This window comes from Rhinolophus sinicus, linkage group LG16 (assembly GCF_036562045.2).
Source record: "Rhinolophus sinicus isolate RSC01 linkage group LG16, ASM3656204v1, whole genome shotgun sequence".
Taxonomy (NCBI): domain Eukaryota; kingdom Metazoa; phylum Chordata; class Mammalia; order Chiroptera; family Rhinolophidae; genus Rhinolophus; species Rhinolophus sinicus.
The window spans coordinates 16,272,854-16,289,810 of NC_133765.1; the positions used below are offsets into that span (position 1 = coordinate 16,272,854).

Here is a 16,957-nt window from a genome sequence, read left to right on the forward strand (position 1 = left end):
AAGGGGTTTGTTTTCTGGAGGCAGAGCTGAAGAGTTGTCATTCAGGTTCAGCTTCTCTGCAGGCATTCTGGGGACCACGGCAAAGCCCAACTCGGGGAGGTCAGAGGGGGCTTTGGCAAGCAGCCGGACCTGCCCCTTGCGGGGCTGCTCTCCGTGTGGGACTGGGTCCCTACGACCGTCTCATGCAGTGGGTATGTTAGGTCCTGAGTGCAAAGGAGGGACACAACTAAGCACGGATATAAAATGCAGTGAAACATGCAGTTAGAAGCCAACAACGACGGGTGCCTCTGACAAAATGCTGAGATGGCTGAAAAAGAAAGGACAAGCCCTCTCCTTGGGGGAGAGGTAGCATAGTAACAGAGCAGAGCTGTCTGGTTTCTTTTTTGCCTCATCTTCTGTTTTACAGAGCATGATGTGCAGAGTAGAAACAGGAGGAAAAACATTTTAAAAAAAATGGTTTGCAGGGGCGGCCTGGTGGCTCAGCTGGTTAGAGTGCAAGCTCTGAACAACAGGGTTGCTGGTTTGATTCCCCCATGGGCCAGTGAGCTGCGCCCTCCACAACTAGACTGAAGACAAGGAGCTGCTGCTGAGCTTCCAGAGGGGGGGCCGGATGGCTCAGGTGGTTAGAGCACGAGCTCTCAACAACAAGGTTGCTGGGTCGATTCCCATATGGGATGGTGGGCTGTGTCCCCTGCAACTAAAGATTGAAAATGGCAACTGGACTTGGAGCTGAGCTGCGCCCTCCTCAACTAGATTGAAGGACAACGACTTGGAGCTGATGGGCCCTGGAGAAACACACTGTTCCCCAATATTCCCCGATTTAAAAAAAAAAAAATGGTTTGCAGAACTGAAAACAGTGCCCAGGGCACCTGTTTGTTCTTCAGCCAACAAATCTGCAGAGCCTGTTAGAGCAGCTCTGTGTGCGGCCGTGGAGGGGACAAGTGCGTGACATGGGCACAGTGCTGCCTGGCAGGGCTGGCCTGGAGTGGCCTTCTCCTGGCACCGTACCTGCGCAACCCCTTTCGTGGCTCACAGGCAGAACTGGACGTTTGTCCGCGTTGTTTCCTATTGTTAAGGTGTGTGTTCCAGCTTGTCAGCACAGGCCTCTCTCTGGCCTCCCGTGCTGTCGGCGCTCCTCTGGCTGAGTGACAGCTGGTGCCCATGCTGAATGTATCATCTGTGATGTTGGCCTGACCAGGAGGGGGTAGGGCTCCTCCAGCAGATGCCCTGGCATCTGGTACCTTCAGGCTTGCTGAGCCCCCCCGCCCCCGCCCCAGAGCTATTACAGTAAGTCCATCTCTGTGGATGCGCCAGGTGCCTTTGCTGCGGTCAGTATGCAGTGTCTGTGTGGGGCCTGTGCGTCTGCTGACCCCATCAAAGGTGGCCAGCCAGCAGCTCGGGAGGATGGCTTTGAGCCAGCCAGGAGCCTGGCTACGCCTGCGGGGATCGCTGTTCTTGGGCACAGAGCCCATCTGTGTCATCAGGTCTCCTCCGCAGAGCACTCAGCACCCTCCTCTGCCTCTCTGTGCTTCACACCTCGACTCCTGGCTCTGCCTTCTACCCATGGCCTCCCCACTCCCCGTCCAGCCAGCTTCCAGGCTGTCCTGATGGCCCGCACGTGCCCTCTTGTGTGCCCACTGCTCTGCTCTGGGTCGTCCTGTGGCAAGGTGTGCCTCACGCTGCTGTCGGAAGGTGGGAAGGGGAACAGGTTCTGTCCTGAGGGACACAGGTGAGCGCCCTCTGCAGATGTGTCTGCTCAGTCACTTCTCCCGTCGGAAATGCTCAGGGACTTAGAGCCTACCAGGTGGCCTCTCTCAATCTCCTTGCCGGCCTCGGCACGTCAGTGCTGTGTCCTCCTGGCCGGTCAGCCTCTTCTCCCCGTGAGTCAGCTCTCGAGTTGTCCTCCGGCATCGTTTCTCTCGCCTCTCTTGTGACCCTGGCCACATATCCTCTTGCGTGTGCATCTGCTCCGCCCCGGGTACTTTCCCAGCAGGAACCTGTTGCTGCCTCCTTACCATGGTGCAGGCTTGAGGAAGCAGACGGGGGCAGTTACCCCAAAACTCACATGTGTTAAATGAGTTACCTGGCAGTGTGGTGATCAGTGCATCTCCCTTTTCTTCATGCATTAATGCAGACTTGTTTATCTCAGCGTTTAGCCTCCTTTCTGGAATTTCTTTAAGGGTCACAAACCTGACCCTGCAGTCCCACGTGCACACTGTTTCAGTAGCCCGGGGTGTTTTGTTTGGTTGCAGTAGTCAGAAGGCTTTCCAGCACCAGCTGGACTGGGCTTGTTTAATTCACTCGGGTGAGGCAGCAGGGCCCTGACGTGCTCGTCCCTTTGCTCATCAGCAGGCCCAGCCCTGGGGGGACGGGCAGGGAGGCAGGCCGTCCTCGGCTGTGAGCAGACGGGCCAGGCCTCAGGACTGAGCCCAACATGACGCCTCTCTTCTGACACATGCACACATGTTCTTATCCTTGGGTGGCGGGGGGCATGCGTGCTACCATTCAGAAGGAGTCATGCGTTGCTAATGTGCACGCTCTACTCCGCGGAGCAGCAGCGGGATGAAACGTGTGGTCGGATTCCATCCTTACTGTGCATGTGTTGGCAAATATGTTCTTAAGATGTTTTCCACATGCGTGTGGTCTGTCTCCTCCTGCCCCCAGCTACAAGTTATGGAAGTCGGGGCTTATCGCCTGGGCCCCACCTGGAAAACCTGCGCATCCCACATAGGGGCTTTTGCCTTCGGAGGGCCTGAGAGATGACTTCTCATGGCCCCTTTGTTTTACAGAGGAGGAGGCCAGAGCTGAGGTCCCACTGCTCTTAATGCCGGAGTTGGGTGGGGACCCAAGCCACTGAGAGGGCAGGAAATAGAGTCTGGCTGGCTGCTCAGCCTTCTAAGAGGGATCCCCTAGGGCTTGGCCCTCCTGCCCCCTCACGCTGGGGGTGGCTGCTGTGTGCTTCTCCAGCTTTCCTATTCATTCTCATGGCCCTGCCCTCTTACTCCCTTGTTCAGCTGCCTTTCATTGCTCTGCTGAGTGCCCCTCCCTGTGTCCTCTCCTGGACCTCAGCCAGGCTGGTGTGCCAGAGGCCAGGCCCCTTCCACCCAGGGACAGCTGCTGTCGGGGTCTGGGAACCCTGCGGGAGCGGACTCGTAGGTATGTGTCAACGTCCTTCTCCTTTTGTCTTGCAGTGAGGACGCCATGAGGAAAGCTGGTGTGGCCCACAGTAAATCGAGCAAGGATATGGAGAGCCATGTGTTCCTGAAGGCCAAGACCCGGGTAAGGCCTGGTGGGCGGACTACCCGGCAGAGCGGCTCAGGGGGAGGGATTGATGCAGACCCTGTAAGCCCTTCTGCCGGGGGGTGGGGACCTGTGGCTGCTCGCTGATTGATCCCAAGCACTGTCAGCTTTGCCTGAAGCGCTCTGGGTCTTCCTTGTGTGTCCATTGTACAGGCACAGGGAGGGTACTGGGTGGACTGCCAGGATGCAGGCCGAGCCTTTGGCCCCAGGCCTCACTGCCAGTGCCTTCCATTCGTGGTTAGCTCCCGTGAATCCTGCAGGGCCTTCCCTCAGGCCCCGATTGCTCCTTCAGGAGGGACAAGTGCTCTGAGTAAGAAATGACTCTGACCTCAGCCCCAGTCCTCCCAGCGGGTCCTCACCTAATCCCCACAAGGCCCCGACACGTGGGCCCAGAAGAGTCTCTGTCCCCTTGTTGTTAAGTGATGAAGGTGGTGCTAGTGGAGGTTGAGGCCTTGATCAAAGAAGCAGGCATAGGACTGTGGCAGCTGGGGGCGCTCGGGAGGGTTTCTGCTGTGTGAGCGCTTGTCCTGCGCTGGGAACTGGGGGTGTTATGGGACCACCTCCTTCCACCCGTGTGCTCTCCTGGGGCGGAGCTGTTTTCGTACCACATTTCCCCGGAAATAAGACCGAGCCAGACCATCAGTTCTGATGCATCTTTTGGAGCAAAAATTCATATAAGACCTGGTATTATATTATTACATTATTATATTATATTACCCGGTCTTATATTACAGTAAAATAAGACCAGGTCTTACATGAATTTTTGCTCCAAAAGATGCATTAGAGATGATGGTCCGGCTCGGTCTTGTTTTCAGGGAAACATGGTAGAAATAAAGCAGAACAGACGCAAAGAAGCCTGGCTGCTTGTCTGAGGTTTCTCGGCTCAGGCAGGTGGGACGGCGCCTGGGGCTTTTGTTCTGCCCCATACCTGCGCTGGCCCTCATGCGGACCCTGACTTCTGACCCTCTGCTGTATTGGGGGGGCTCTGAGCATTTGTGCCTGAGTGCAGTGCTGGAGCCCTGGGACATGCTTGTGTGTCACGAATTAAAAGCACATGTTATTTATGGCACTTGATTGGATACTGTTTGGAATAAACTGGCAAGACATGTAGAGATCAATTGGGAAAATGGGAACATGGTCTGAATGTTTGGATGAGGTGAACGTTTTGTGAAATGAAAAGATGGAGATCACTGGCTGGAGAAAGCATGTCCCAGAACAGAAACCGTCTATACAGTCTTGTCTTAGAGGTCAGAGCACACGAGTGTGGCTTTTTTTTGGTTTTTGTTTTGTTTTGTTTTTTCACAAAGGGCACAGCTCATAGTGGCCCATGCAGGGATCGAACCAGCAATCTTGGTGTTATCAGCACCACGCTCTAACCAACTGAGCTAACCGGCCACCCCCACATGAGAGTGTTTTTATAAGCATTTGTAAGTGCAAGGAAGAGCTCTGAGAGCATACGCACTGAGGAGGGCAGGGAGGGCCTGCCCAGGATATACGAGGTGTGATCAAACAGTACGGTGAATGTTTAAATTTAAAATAATTTATTACAGGGCCGACCCGGTGGCTCAGGCGGTTAGAGCTCCATGCTCCTAACTCCGAAGGCTGCCGGTTCGATTCCCACATGGGCCAGTGGGCTCTCAACCACAAGGTTGCCAGTTCAATTCCTCGAGTCCCGCAAGGGATGGTGGGCTCTGCCCCCTGCAACTAAGATTGAACACGGCACCTTGAGCTGAGCTGCCACTGAGCTCCCAGATGGCTCAGTTGGTTGGAGCGCATCCTCTCAACCACAAGGTTGCCGGTTCGACTCCCGCAAGGGATGGTGGGCTGTGCCACCTGCAACTAACAATGGCAACTGGACCTGGAGCTGAGCTGCGCCCTCCACAACTAAGACTGAAAGGACAACAGCTTGAAGCTGAACGGTACCCTCCACAACTAAGATTGAAAGGACAACAATTTGACTTGGAGAAAAAAAAAAAGGCCTGGAAGTACACACTGTTCCCCAATAAAGTCCTGTTCCCCTTCCCCAATAAAATCTTTTAAAAAAATAAATAAATTTTATTACAGTAAAAGACTCATTGCTATTAATCCCCCTATAAATACTTCCCCTCACTTTGAACACACTTATTTCATTATTCTTACCACTTTCTGAAGCAGTTCTGGAAGTCCTCTTTCGTGAGTGTCTTTAGTTGCACTGTTGTGGCTGCCTCGATGCCCCGAATCACTTCATATGTTTACTTTCATGGTCATTTTGACTTTGGGGAAAAGCCAAAAGTCGCACGGTGCCAGATCCAGTGAATAAGGTGGATGAGGACACACCGTAATGTTTTTATTTGACAGAAATTGCCGTCTACCAGACGCGATGTGTGACACGGAGCCTTTCTGTTGTGATAAAAAAATACGGTGAGTCGGGCCGCCGAGTGCCATCCAATGGAAAGGCAGGGATCTCCAATATGAGAAGCGGCACATCAAACCTCAGTAACAGTGTGTGACAAGTTTCAACTTATTCCATGCAGTCAGGTGGCTGTGAGCTCCAGTTGAAAGAAGGTGTGTTTTAAAGTGTGCCGTAAATCATCCTCCACCATGACAATGCTCTGTGTCACACATCACTTCTGGTACACGGCAATTTCTGTCAAATAAAATATGGTGTGTCCTCATCCACCTTATTCACCGGATCTGGCACCATGTGACTTCTGGCTCTTCCCCAAAGTCAGAATGATTCAGGACATTGAGGCAGCCACAGCAGTGCAACTAAAGACACTCACGAAAGAGGACTTCCAGAACTGCTTCAGAAAGTGGCGAGAATGATGGGATAAGTGTGTTCTAAGTGAGGGGGAGTATTTTGAGGAGGATTAATGGCAATGTGTCTTTTACTGTAATTTTTTAAAATTTAAACATTCACCATAGTTTTTGATCACACCTTGTATATGGTAAACATTTTCTTTCATAACAACTTTACTGAGATATATTTCTCATACTATACAGTTTACCCATTGAAAGTGTACAATTTAGCAGTCTTTAGGATATTCAGAGTTCAACCATCATCACTGTAAATTTTATAACATTTTCTGAAAGAAACTCCATATCCATTTGCTGTCACCATTTTCTTTCTATCCTCACTCCTGGGCAACCACTTATCTGTTTCCTATTGCTATAGAGTTGCCTTTTCTGAACTTTTTTTTTTTTAATGGGGTGACAATTGTTAGTAAAATTACATAGATTTCAGGTGTACAGTTCTGTATTACATCATCTATAAATCCCATTGTGTGTTCACCACCCAGAGTCAGTTCTTCCATCACCATATATTTGATTCCCACTGAACTTTTCATATCAACACAGTCATACATTTATGCAAGTATATGTTTTTGCAACTGGTTTATTTCATTTAGCATTCTGTTTCCAAGGTTCATCCATGAACCATGTTGTAGCATGTACTTTATTCCTTCTTATTGATGAATAATATTCCACTGTATGGATATATCACATTTTATTTATCCAGTCATCATTTGATGGACATTTAAATTATTTCCACCTTTTGGCTATTATGAATAATGCTGCTATAAACATTTGTTTACAAGCTTTCCTGTGGACGTACAATTTCATTTCTCCTGGCTATATGCCCAGGAGTGGAATTGCTGGATTATATGGTAACTGTTGAACCTTTGAGAAGCTGCCAGACTGTTTTCCAAAGCAGCTGCACCATTTTACATTCCCACCAACAGTATATGTGGTTCCAGTTTCTCCACTCCTCATCAACACTTGTTATTGTCTTTTTTGTTATAGCTATCATAACAAGTGTAAAGTAGTAGTATCTCGTTGTGGTTTTGGTTTGCATTTCCTTGGTGACTAATGATATTGAACATTTTTTCATGTGCTATTGGTCATTTGTATATTTTCCTTGGAGAAATGTTTATTCAGATCTTTTGCTCATTTTAAAATTGGGTTGTTGGTCTTTTTATTTAGACTGTTAAAAGTCTATGTATTTTGGATATGTCTCTTAGATATAATTTGCAAATGTTTGGGGGATGGGATTATTTGTTGTTTTTGTTAGTTTGCATTTTCTTATAATTAAAAGAGCTTTGATGAGGGCTTATTGAACTATGTCAGCTTTTGAAATGCAGAATTTGTTGGTTCAGTATTGTTTATTATCTCTTGTTTCATAAGGAACTATCCCAGAACTTAGAGGCCTAAAGCAATGAGTTGTTTCTCTTGATTCTGTGACTGACTCATAGAATTGGGGCAATTGGAATTGCCTGTTTGACATTCTGCGGGTCTCGTTTGTGACCTCTCATGCTGCTGCATCCAGCTGGCAGCTGTGCTGGGCTGGAGGGTTCATCACGGCTTCACTTTCATGTCTGCACATCGGTTTTCCCGCAATGACCTCCACGTGGTGTCTCCTGCAGCATAGCAGCATGGCAGCTGGTTTCCAAGGAGGAGGGAGTGGGTGCTGCCCATCCTGAGGGGTCCTAGAACGTCACGTGCATACAGCAGGTGCTAAGGCAGTGCAGATTCAGGGGAGTTGGAGTCACCTCCACCTTTTGATGTGAGCAGCAGCCCGTGTGTACAGGATGCCGCTGATTGTTGATGGCCGTCTCGGAGACTGGCAACCAGAGTCTCCCAGCAGCTGGGGAATAAGCTTTTCATCGCAGAGGCGGCATTTGGCAGGCAAAATCCCCCTCACACAGCCGACCTTCACAGTGTCAGTCCCATTTCCTTTGTTTAACCTGGGTCTAAATCCCGAACTCCAAGACAAGGCCTTGACTGTTTGGAAGAGAGGAATTTCTAAGAAGTGTTGGCAATTTCCTGTCTTTTTTACAGGGCAAGACATACTGCTTAGGACTGTTGTCTGGTGCCCAGCTTTTTACTACTATTCAAGCTCCTCCTGGAGCCACACGCTAGTCAGAGCACCCCTTCCTCACAGGTGGGACTCCAGAGGCCTCTCCAGGTCACGTCACTCCGCGTGCTTGTTACCTGCACCTCCCACCTGAGACCCCATTAGAGTGACTGAAAGAATTTAAAAGGTGGGACCCTGGAGCAGGGAAAAGGATGGGGAAGAGTGATTTCTCTGTTTCCTGGGCTTCTGGAAGGCCTGGGAGGCAGAGGCCATAGAGAAGGGGCCGACCTTCCCTTGGAATCCTGGCAAGCTGGTGGGTCCACAGGTGTTTAGCCTGAAAGAAAACGGGGTTGCTAATGGGCACCTCAGGCTGCCTCGTGTACATCCCGGAGCAAGGAAAACCTTGTGTGCTCTTGTCTCAAAGAATTCACCAAATTGCCTGGCATGAAATCATGTTTACAGCCTGAATGTTAGCACCCCAAGTTAAAGCCCTTCCCATCTGTCATTGGCCAGCTCCAGGTCCAGCGGCCAGACCCCCATTTGTTCCCTCTAAGGTGGTGTCCCCTTGCAGTGCCCTGGTCTGTGTGCTTCACCTGTGTGCGTTCCTTTGACCCCATATCAGCCCTAGGAAGTAGACAGAGTACCACTCTCCCCAGTTTGCGGATGGGGAGTCTCAGACACACAGACGCTAAGTAACTTGCCCAGGACATCACACAGTCAGGCGGAAGTAGAGCCAGGATGGGAGCCCAGCTGGTCTTACTGCCTCCCTTCGATCAAAGCAGACAGCCAAATAGCCTCTTTCGTTTTTAACACCATAATGCCTACAGGGGGGACTGCTCTGCCTAAAGGAGGCTGACAGAAGCAAAGGTAACTGGGCCTGGGGGTAGTGATGAATAGGATCTGTGCTGCCCAAGCGAGCACAAGTAGTGATTAATCGTGATCACAGCTCCAGACCCTTGACCCTGCCTTCTGAAGGTTTGGGAAGATTCGGCAAGCCCTGGATGAGAACATAGTCGGGGGTCCCGGGACCTCTTCTTTCAGTCCCGGTAGTGGTAGTGAGTAGAGATGCTTACTATAGCGGGGTGCAGTTCTGCACGTTTGTTTATAGCTTAGTTCTCTTCAAATTAAGTATATATGTTAAACATAATCAACTCTTTCATGTAGTATTATGTAAAAGTAGTACATATCTCTGGTTTACAGTGTAGAAATGACTAGTACAGAACCAAATCCCCACTGGGGGGCCAAGGTGAAACTCGGGGACCAGGGAGGCTGAGAGCATCAGAAATGGGAAGCCACCTTTGAACTAACCAGAGAGGAGGGCCCAAACTGAACAACCAACTGGCTGGAATAAGTGTGGAAGAGCACAGCCTAGGAAACTGGTCAGGCCCAGCTGCATTCCCAGCAAGGGAGGGGGATGGCTGTGTGCAGCTGGTAAAGGGAGACACTGTCCTCCGTCAGCCGTGAAGGGACCTCACAGGCCCAGGGTCCGGCTTTTGCCTGAATCTGAATACATCTGCTTCCCTCTTTAATCAAGGACGGTGATTGGACTGCCCAAGAGTTCAGGCATTAGAAGCACAGTCATAGAGCTGAGAAAAGCATGATTGTGTGCCTTAAAAAATGTGAACGCATGAAAAGCCTAGCATTGTTTTAACTGCTGAGATCTGCTAGAAAGGCCTGGGCGCAGCTGGTTCATGATGAAGCTTCAGTAGACGGTGCTCCTTCGCGCCATTCTGTCCAAATGCGGGACAGCCTAGACTCCTGCACCATCCTTAGTAAACGTACTTTTTCAGCTTAGTTGTGAATTCAGATTGTTTGGTTTTCCGCAGCTATATTTTCAATAGCATGAATTGAGGCCCTGAGAGAAGTACTTTACAAACACTGACTATTCCTTGCAACATTCTCTCCAGTTTCCCGGTGAACCGAGGTGTAGTGCACGTCAGTGATAGCATGGGGGTTTTTCCTCTTATTTTCTTCTTTCTTTCTATCTTTTTTTTTTTTTTTAATTTCAGCTGGGTAAGGGACCCACTGACATTTGCTTTATTCATTTATGCATAGAATATTTTATAATGTATAGCAATACAATGTTAAAATATGTGAATCCCAGCGCAGTACTTACCAAAGCTCCCGCGTTGCTGAGAATATTGGCTCTGGGATTTGATATATTTTTCAATGTCTGAGGAAAACTTTCAAACAGACTGTAGAAAGTGACAAACTTATCCTGAGGAAATTCAAGGGACCCAGAATAGCCAAAACAGTCTTGGAAAAGAACAAAATTGGAAAGCCCACACTTCCAAATTTTAAAATGTGCTCCAAAGCTGCAGTAATGAAGATCATGTAATGCCAACATAAGGATCAGGTTAGCTCAATGGGGTAGAATTGAGAGTCTAAAAATAAACCCTCATTTACAAGAAAACATAGATTAATTTGACTTCATCAAAATTAAAAACTATTGTGCATCAAAGGACACCCTCCAGAGAGTGAAAAGGTAACCCATGGACTGAGAGAAAATATTTGTAAGTCCTGTATCTGAAAAAGGACTGGTATCCAGAGTATATAAAAAAACTGCTACAACTCAATAATAATAACAAAAATAATTTTAAAATTTGCAAAGGACTTGACTAGACCTTTCCCCAAAGGAGATACACAAGTGGTCAAGAAGTAAAGGAAAAGATGCTCAGCATTGCACGAGTCAGTAGGGAAATGCAATTCAAAGCCCAGTGAGGGGCGGCCGGGTGCGCAGTGGTTAGAGCACAGTGCTCTTACCACCAAGGTCGCCGGTTCCTTTCCCACATGGGCTATTGTGAGCGGCGCCCTCCACAGCTAGATTGAAACAACTACTTGACTCGGAGCTGATGGGTCCTGGAAAAGCACACTTAAAAAACCCAGCACATTATGGTGTGTCCTCATCCACCTTATTCCCTGGATCTGGCACCGTGCGGCTTCTGGCTCTTCCCCCAAGTCAAAATGATTCAGGACATTGAGGCAGCCAAGACAGGACAACTAAAGACACTCATGGAAGAGGACTTCCAGAACTGCCTCAGGAAGTGGCAAGAACAATGGGATAAGGGTGTTCGAAGTGAGGAGGATTAATGGCAATGTGTTTTTTACTGTAATACATTTATTTTAAATTAAACGTTCACCATATTGTTTGATCACACCTCATACATAAAACATCTAAAATTTGTGTTAAGACTGTTTATGTTATCAATAATGCTTTTGTCCAACAGTGAGCTGTAAGTAGTTAAGTTTTGGAGGTGTCAAAAATTATATGTAGATTTTCCTCAGCACCCCTAAGCCCTGTGTTGTTTAAGGGTTAACTGTACTGATACATGTTACAACATGGATGAACCTTGAAAACATTATGCTAAGTACAATAAAACAGTCACAAGGGACCACATATTATATGATTGCATTTGTATAAAATGCCTAGAATAGGCAAATATACAGAGACAGTAGCTACTGTAACAAATTACTGTAGACTGGCCCATGGCTTTGGCCTCTGGGCCCAAGGTTCTGCCCTTGTGGTCATCTTTCCTTTCCTTGAAGAGTAGCACATGGTTTTGGCTGAGTAGTTTTATCAGCTTGTTTCCTGCCTGTAGAATTTTGGGAGTCTGATACTACCCTTTGATTTCATGCAGTTTCATTCACTTCAGTCCAAGCTGGCAGTGTTTCTGCTGGTATGACACTCAGCAACCTTGTGGGTCTCTTGTGTATGTGACAGGATTCATGTCATTAGACAAGAGGTTTCTCCTCAGAGCTTTCCTGGATAATTTCATCCTTATTTCTGGCTTCTGTGGGACGATTGAGGGGATTCATGAATGACATGGCTAATCTCTTTGGCACTAGCAAAATTTGTCTGGCCACACTCGCGGACTTCTCTCCACAGGACATCTCCTAACAATCTCCTAATTTTAACGTTTTTTGCAGTCTGAGTGGCCTGGGAATTTCACAGATCATCAAGTCCAAGTGCCTTTTGCTTAATAGTTCTTCCCTCAGTTTATCTCTTCCCTCTCACATTTTGCTATAAGCAGCAAGAAGAAACCAGGCCAGCCTTCAACATTTTGCTTGGAAGTCTACTCAGCCAAACACCCGGTTTCATCGCTTATGACTTCTGCCTTCCACACAAGTAGGACACAATTCAGCAAGTTTCTGCCACTACATGAAACTCTTTGTTCCAGTTTGCAGTAACATCTTCCTCATTTCCTCTGAGCCCTCACCAGAAACACCTTTCATGTTGATCTTTCTACCAGCATTCTGGTTTTGATGATACGTGTATTCTTTAAGATAATAGCTTTCTCTACCAGATTCCTCACTTCCTTCTTGAGTCCTAAGTGGCAGAATTTTTAACATCCATGTTTCTATGAGCTGCATTCCCTATTGTCTGACTCGCTTCTGCCTCTCCTTTGTTTCTTGTGAACTGAGTGTTAGATTGAAAGGGCAGAGGGTGCAGTGATCTCAATTTTCCCACCAGGCCACAGTTGGTCAGGAGTTCAAAGAGTGAAAAGTTCTCCTTCCATTTATCATCCAACGGTACCATCATTTACCTGGGTATTGCAAAATGGTAACTGTTCTTAATTCTGGCTTTTCTTTCACATTTATTAGATGGAACTTTTCTGCAAAGAAGCGTTTTCTTTCATCAACTAGGACTACCAGCAGTACTTTTCTGTCCATTGTTTCTTTCCAGGGCAAAGAGTTACTGCCCTTGGGACCCCCAGGGGGACCAGTGGGTCTTCGGGATGGGGGTGAGGATGGGTTCGCTTCCTGTGAGTAACATGAGCTTGGGGCACTGCATCTGGTGTGTTTCAGTCCATTGCAGTGGTTCATTTTGATGCTTAGCTGATCCCATCCTCACCCAGTGGCAGCCCTGAAGGACCCTCCTGTCCCTCTTGGGGCCCCTGTCATGCATGACCCCTTTCGTCTTTCATCTTTCGTCTTTTATAGCTTGCTTGCATCTTGGCCTGGAATCGGCCATTCCTTTGAGGGGCCCTCATTCCTTTTAGAGGGTGGAATGGTATTTAGAACTGCTCATGGCTTCTGCGCCTCTTCATGTACAGAGTTATGTTTTTGAAAAACAACAACCTCAAAAACTGCATAATTTCACTCATGTTTTTAATGCAAATTTGACCTTACAGGGTTTTATTTTCGTTTTAAACATGTATATTTTCTCTTACTATGAGTATCTTGGCTTCTCATATCATTAGCATAATTACTTGCTTTACTCTAAAATACTTTCACAATAAACATAATTACTTGCTTTACTCTAAAATACTTTCAGAATAAACAGACTAATATTACCACTAATATTAGTAACAAATAATAACTAAATACGCAATGAAGTTTAAGAATTCTTTGCAGCTCTGTTTGTCCTTAAAATGTATCTCTTCCACTCAGGACATGCAGTTTTTTGTTTTGTTTGCTTTTTGTTTTTTAAAATGATCACAGAAAATAATTCTTTTCCTTATATGCTCATGTGTTTCCCTATCCAGCTTATATGTTTTGGTTTATTTTGAATATTTAGGAATTGTACTTATTTCTTTCAATTTGGTTTTATCTCGAGTTGGTAAAAGACTTACACACTCTTCCAGCGGGAAAGCCATATTGACAAGGTGGGAAGTCTCTCATTTCCAGCCAGTTCCTGATACCTCTGGGGGTAACTGTGGATCTTCAATTTTGGTTTATCCTTCTGGCATTTCTTTTTGCCAATATAAGCAAATATATGTACTCAGATTCCCCAGGTCTTACAACAAAGGTAGTGTGTGGGGTATAGTGTGTGGCGTGTAGTATTTTATGTGCAGCATATGTGTGTCCCTTCTGCTGCTCACTCCACATCTGTATGGGGGAGACATTTTTCACCCTTCTTGTTGGACCCTTGTATGAGACTTGAATAGGTCAGGCAAGTGTTTAAACTATATGAAGGTTTTTTCCTAACATTTCTGTCTTCTTGTCTGCAAACCAGGCATGTTAGTAGTACCTGCTAATTAAGTGGTTGGAAGAATTAAATGCATTAGTATATGTAAATTGTTTAGGGCTGTGCTGGCACCACGTCAGTGCCCGAGTCTGGTAACACCCAGCCCCGAGGGCAGCCTGAACACTTACATTTTTGATGTCGAGCAGAGGAAGTGGTGAAGACTGATTGAAGGGCAGGGAAGTGACATGCTCTTCGCCCTTTTCCTGGGGCACTCCTGGAGAGGCGCGGTGCCTTGGAGCAGAAGGGGGTACCGTAACATACCTGTCTGGAAGGGGACCTGGAATTCTCACACCTGTGGAAGCTAGTCAGGGTGCCAGTGTTCTGCAGATGGGTATTTAGGAGCCGGGAGAATAAGACAGCCCGGCCTGGGGGCTATCAGAGGTGCAGTTCAGATGCCAGGGTCTCCTCTGGAAAGGAGCGCTTGCAGCTGACCTGCCACCCTCAACCCCCGATGGTTCCTGAGTGAACTGCCCTTTGCAAGGATTTTGAAGATGTATTAACCCACAAGAAAGGCCCTTGGCAGCAATGTGGCTGCTTCCTGTGTCCATTTCTCCTGTCAGATGGTCACTCTCAGGCCTTCTCACACTGGTCTGGTCCTGAGAGCTTCCACTCCACCAGTGGGGCAGCCTCAGCCAGGAGCAGACCGTGCTAGTGTCCCCACTCTGGGCCAGGGGACGGTGCTGGGACTGCAGCAAGGTGGCATCTGTGCACCTGGCTCTGAGTTCTGGTCCTCGTTCTATGAGAAGGGCTTTGGGGACATGCTCCTGAGCCCCATTTACTGTGTGTGAGTAAAAGTATCTGGTTGCTTTTCAAACCTGCTTCCTCTTGTTTTACCTTTCATGGAAGTGGAGAAAACTCAACAAATTCTTTTAAGGTATCGCCCACCTAAAAGATGGCCCCCGTCCCCTCGTACTCAGCCACCTCGTTTCCTGAGCTTCCCCACCACTGCCTTTCTTGCTCCCCTCTCATCACACTGCTGTCCTTCAAGGAGCAGCCTCGGCAGGTGGTCCACACACAGGAGCCCCAGCACGTTACATTGTCTTTCCTACCAGAAATCGGTGGGCGCAGTGGGAAACTGGGACCCCCTAAGTGTCCAGCAGAGCCTCACGGCCCCTCTTTCTGTACCTACCCCCTGTGATGTGCTGATCATTCCAGCTTTGCCTTCCCCCCTCATCGTTTCCCCTGCTGATGCCCCTGGCTGGAAAGACAGTGGTGGGGTGAAGTTTAGAGGTAGATGAGGGCTAGTAAAGATTCAGAAAATACACTTATAGTTTGACATTCATCTGAGACGACTTTCATTTTATTTCCCTGTCCCTGAGGTGTTCACGTGACAGGTTCACTGTGTCCCTGGGCTTGCAGGCATGTTGTCCTGGGGCAGGACCACCCCAGGTGCTGCAGCTGGGTCCTGGGTGTCCTCTGGTCAGTCTGCTGTCAAGTAGACTCGCTGTCAGTGGCTTAGGAGGAGGGTCATGTGAGCAGGGCAGAGAGTGAAGGCTTTGCCCTTTCGGGGTTTCCTTGCCGAAAGGGTGGGCATTTTGAGGAGGGGGAGAATTGATTGTAGAGTTTCTGTAAAATAAGATTTTAACTCAGATATCCCTTTGTTGACCACAGGACAAACTCATAGTGATGATTTCCCTGGGATACCGGGAGTGAGTGTCCTTGGTTGCAAAGAGGACAATTGGTGGAAGGCCGGCCCCACTGGGCAGCTCCACAAACACAGCAGCTGGGACAAAGAGGGCCCTCGGCAGTGGCCTTCACCTGCCACCCTTGAGTGGCGCTGCGTCCTCTCACTTGCCTTAGTAAATTCAGATGAACACAGATCTCCAAAAGCACAGCCAGGGGCGCACATCCAGATTTGCATGCAAGTGTGACGTCAGCAGTGAAAAAGCAACAAGCTGGGTAGTAAAAGCGAAAGTACTCTGATACAAATAGTGCAAAGACAAATGCGGCCCGCCCATGACTATTTCTGATATGCCTTGTGACCTCGGCCCCTCTGGACCTACTGTCCCTTCGGAAAAGAGGGGTGCCTGAGCTGGCTCTTGGCCCTCTCCCTTAGAGTTTACAGCAGGGGGGAAGGAGCCACCGTTTGAAGTCTCTTGGTACCCTTCTTGTTTTTCTGTTTCTCGGTGCCTTTCGTTGGCCTGCGGTAGCTGAGCACTGACAGCTTTTCTCTGAGAGCCAGATTCCAGAGGAGGCTGAGCCGGGCAGAGTGGCCTCAGCATGGTGGCCTGGGAGGGTGAGGGGGTGGGACAGGAGAATCACATGGCTTGACTTCATCTGGAATTAAACTGCTTCCTGTGTTTACTTTTAGGACGAATACCTCTCTCTGGTCGCCAGGCTCATTATCCATTTTCGAGACATTCGTAAGTAACATTTTACATTTCTGGGTGGTGGTGATAGCTGTGGGAGGCCGGCCCTGTCATGTGGTGGTGACCTTCTTGGCCACAGTTCTTGAGTCAGAATGTCTGTGTAAAAGCTCCTGTTTTCTTGGACTTTCTTCATTACCTTGCATTTGATTCCATATTTCCCATCTTTCCAGAGCCTCAGCCTCAAAAGTGCTGATTTTGGCATAATGGAAATGTTAGCCTCAAAGTAGTTTTAACCGGACTCTGTTTTTGCTGGTCCGTTTAATCTTTTTTTAAACGAACTGTTGCTTTTATCTCTCAGCAGTTCTTAAATAAGCAGTTTACCCTGGAACAGAAACTTCCTTCCCCAATAGTTGATTTTATTGACCCATGGAGGCCTGACCTAAATGTGTGTTTCTGTAGGGCTGGAAGCTTCTGAGGCCAATTTCTAAATCCTGCCTCTCTCTCCCTGCTGTGTCACCCAGCCCCTGCCACATTCTGAAACGGCTCCTC

At 48.1% G+C, this 16,957-nt stretch overlaps 1 protein-coding gene and 1 non-coding gene across 5 annotated transcripts in view; one reads left to right on the top strand and one right to left on the bottom strand.

The window, feature by feature from the left end:
• MED15 (mediator complex subunit 15) overlaps window positions 1–16,957 on the top strand; it is a 59,284-nt gene that overhangs the window by 17,887 nt on the left and 24,440 nt on the right. For 3 of the 4 annotated variants that reach the window (XM_074321771.1, XM_074321773.1, XM_074321772.1), the window contains exons 2-3: window positions 3,192–3,279; window positions 16,411–16,462. In XM_074321771.1, coding sequence (XP_074177872.1) covers window positions 3,192–3,279; window positions 16,411–16,462 — 140 coding nt within the window. Of the gene's footprint in view, window positions 1–3,191; window positions 3,280–16,067; window positions 16,199–16,410; window positions 16,463–16,957 lie in introns of those variants that run through there. The other variant, XM_074321774.1, reaches the window with a different exon arrangement.
• On the bottom strand, window positions 4,622–4,695 carry TRNAI-GAU (transfer RNA isoleucine (anticodon GAU)). The gene has a single exon. It is a non-coding gene; the product is annotated as a tRNA-Ile (tRNA).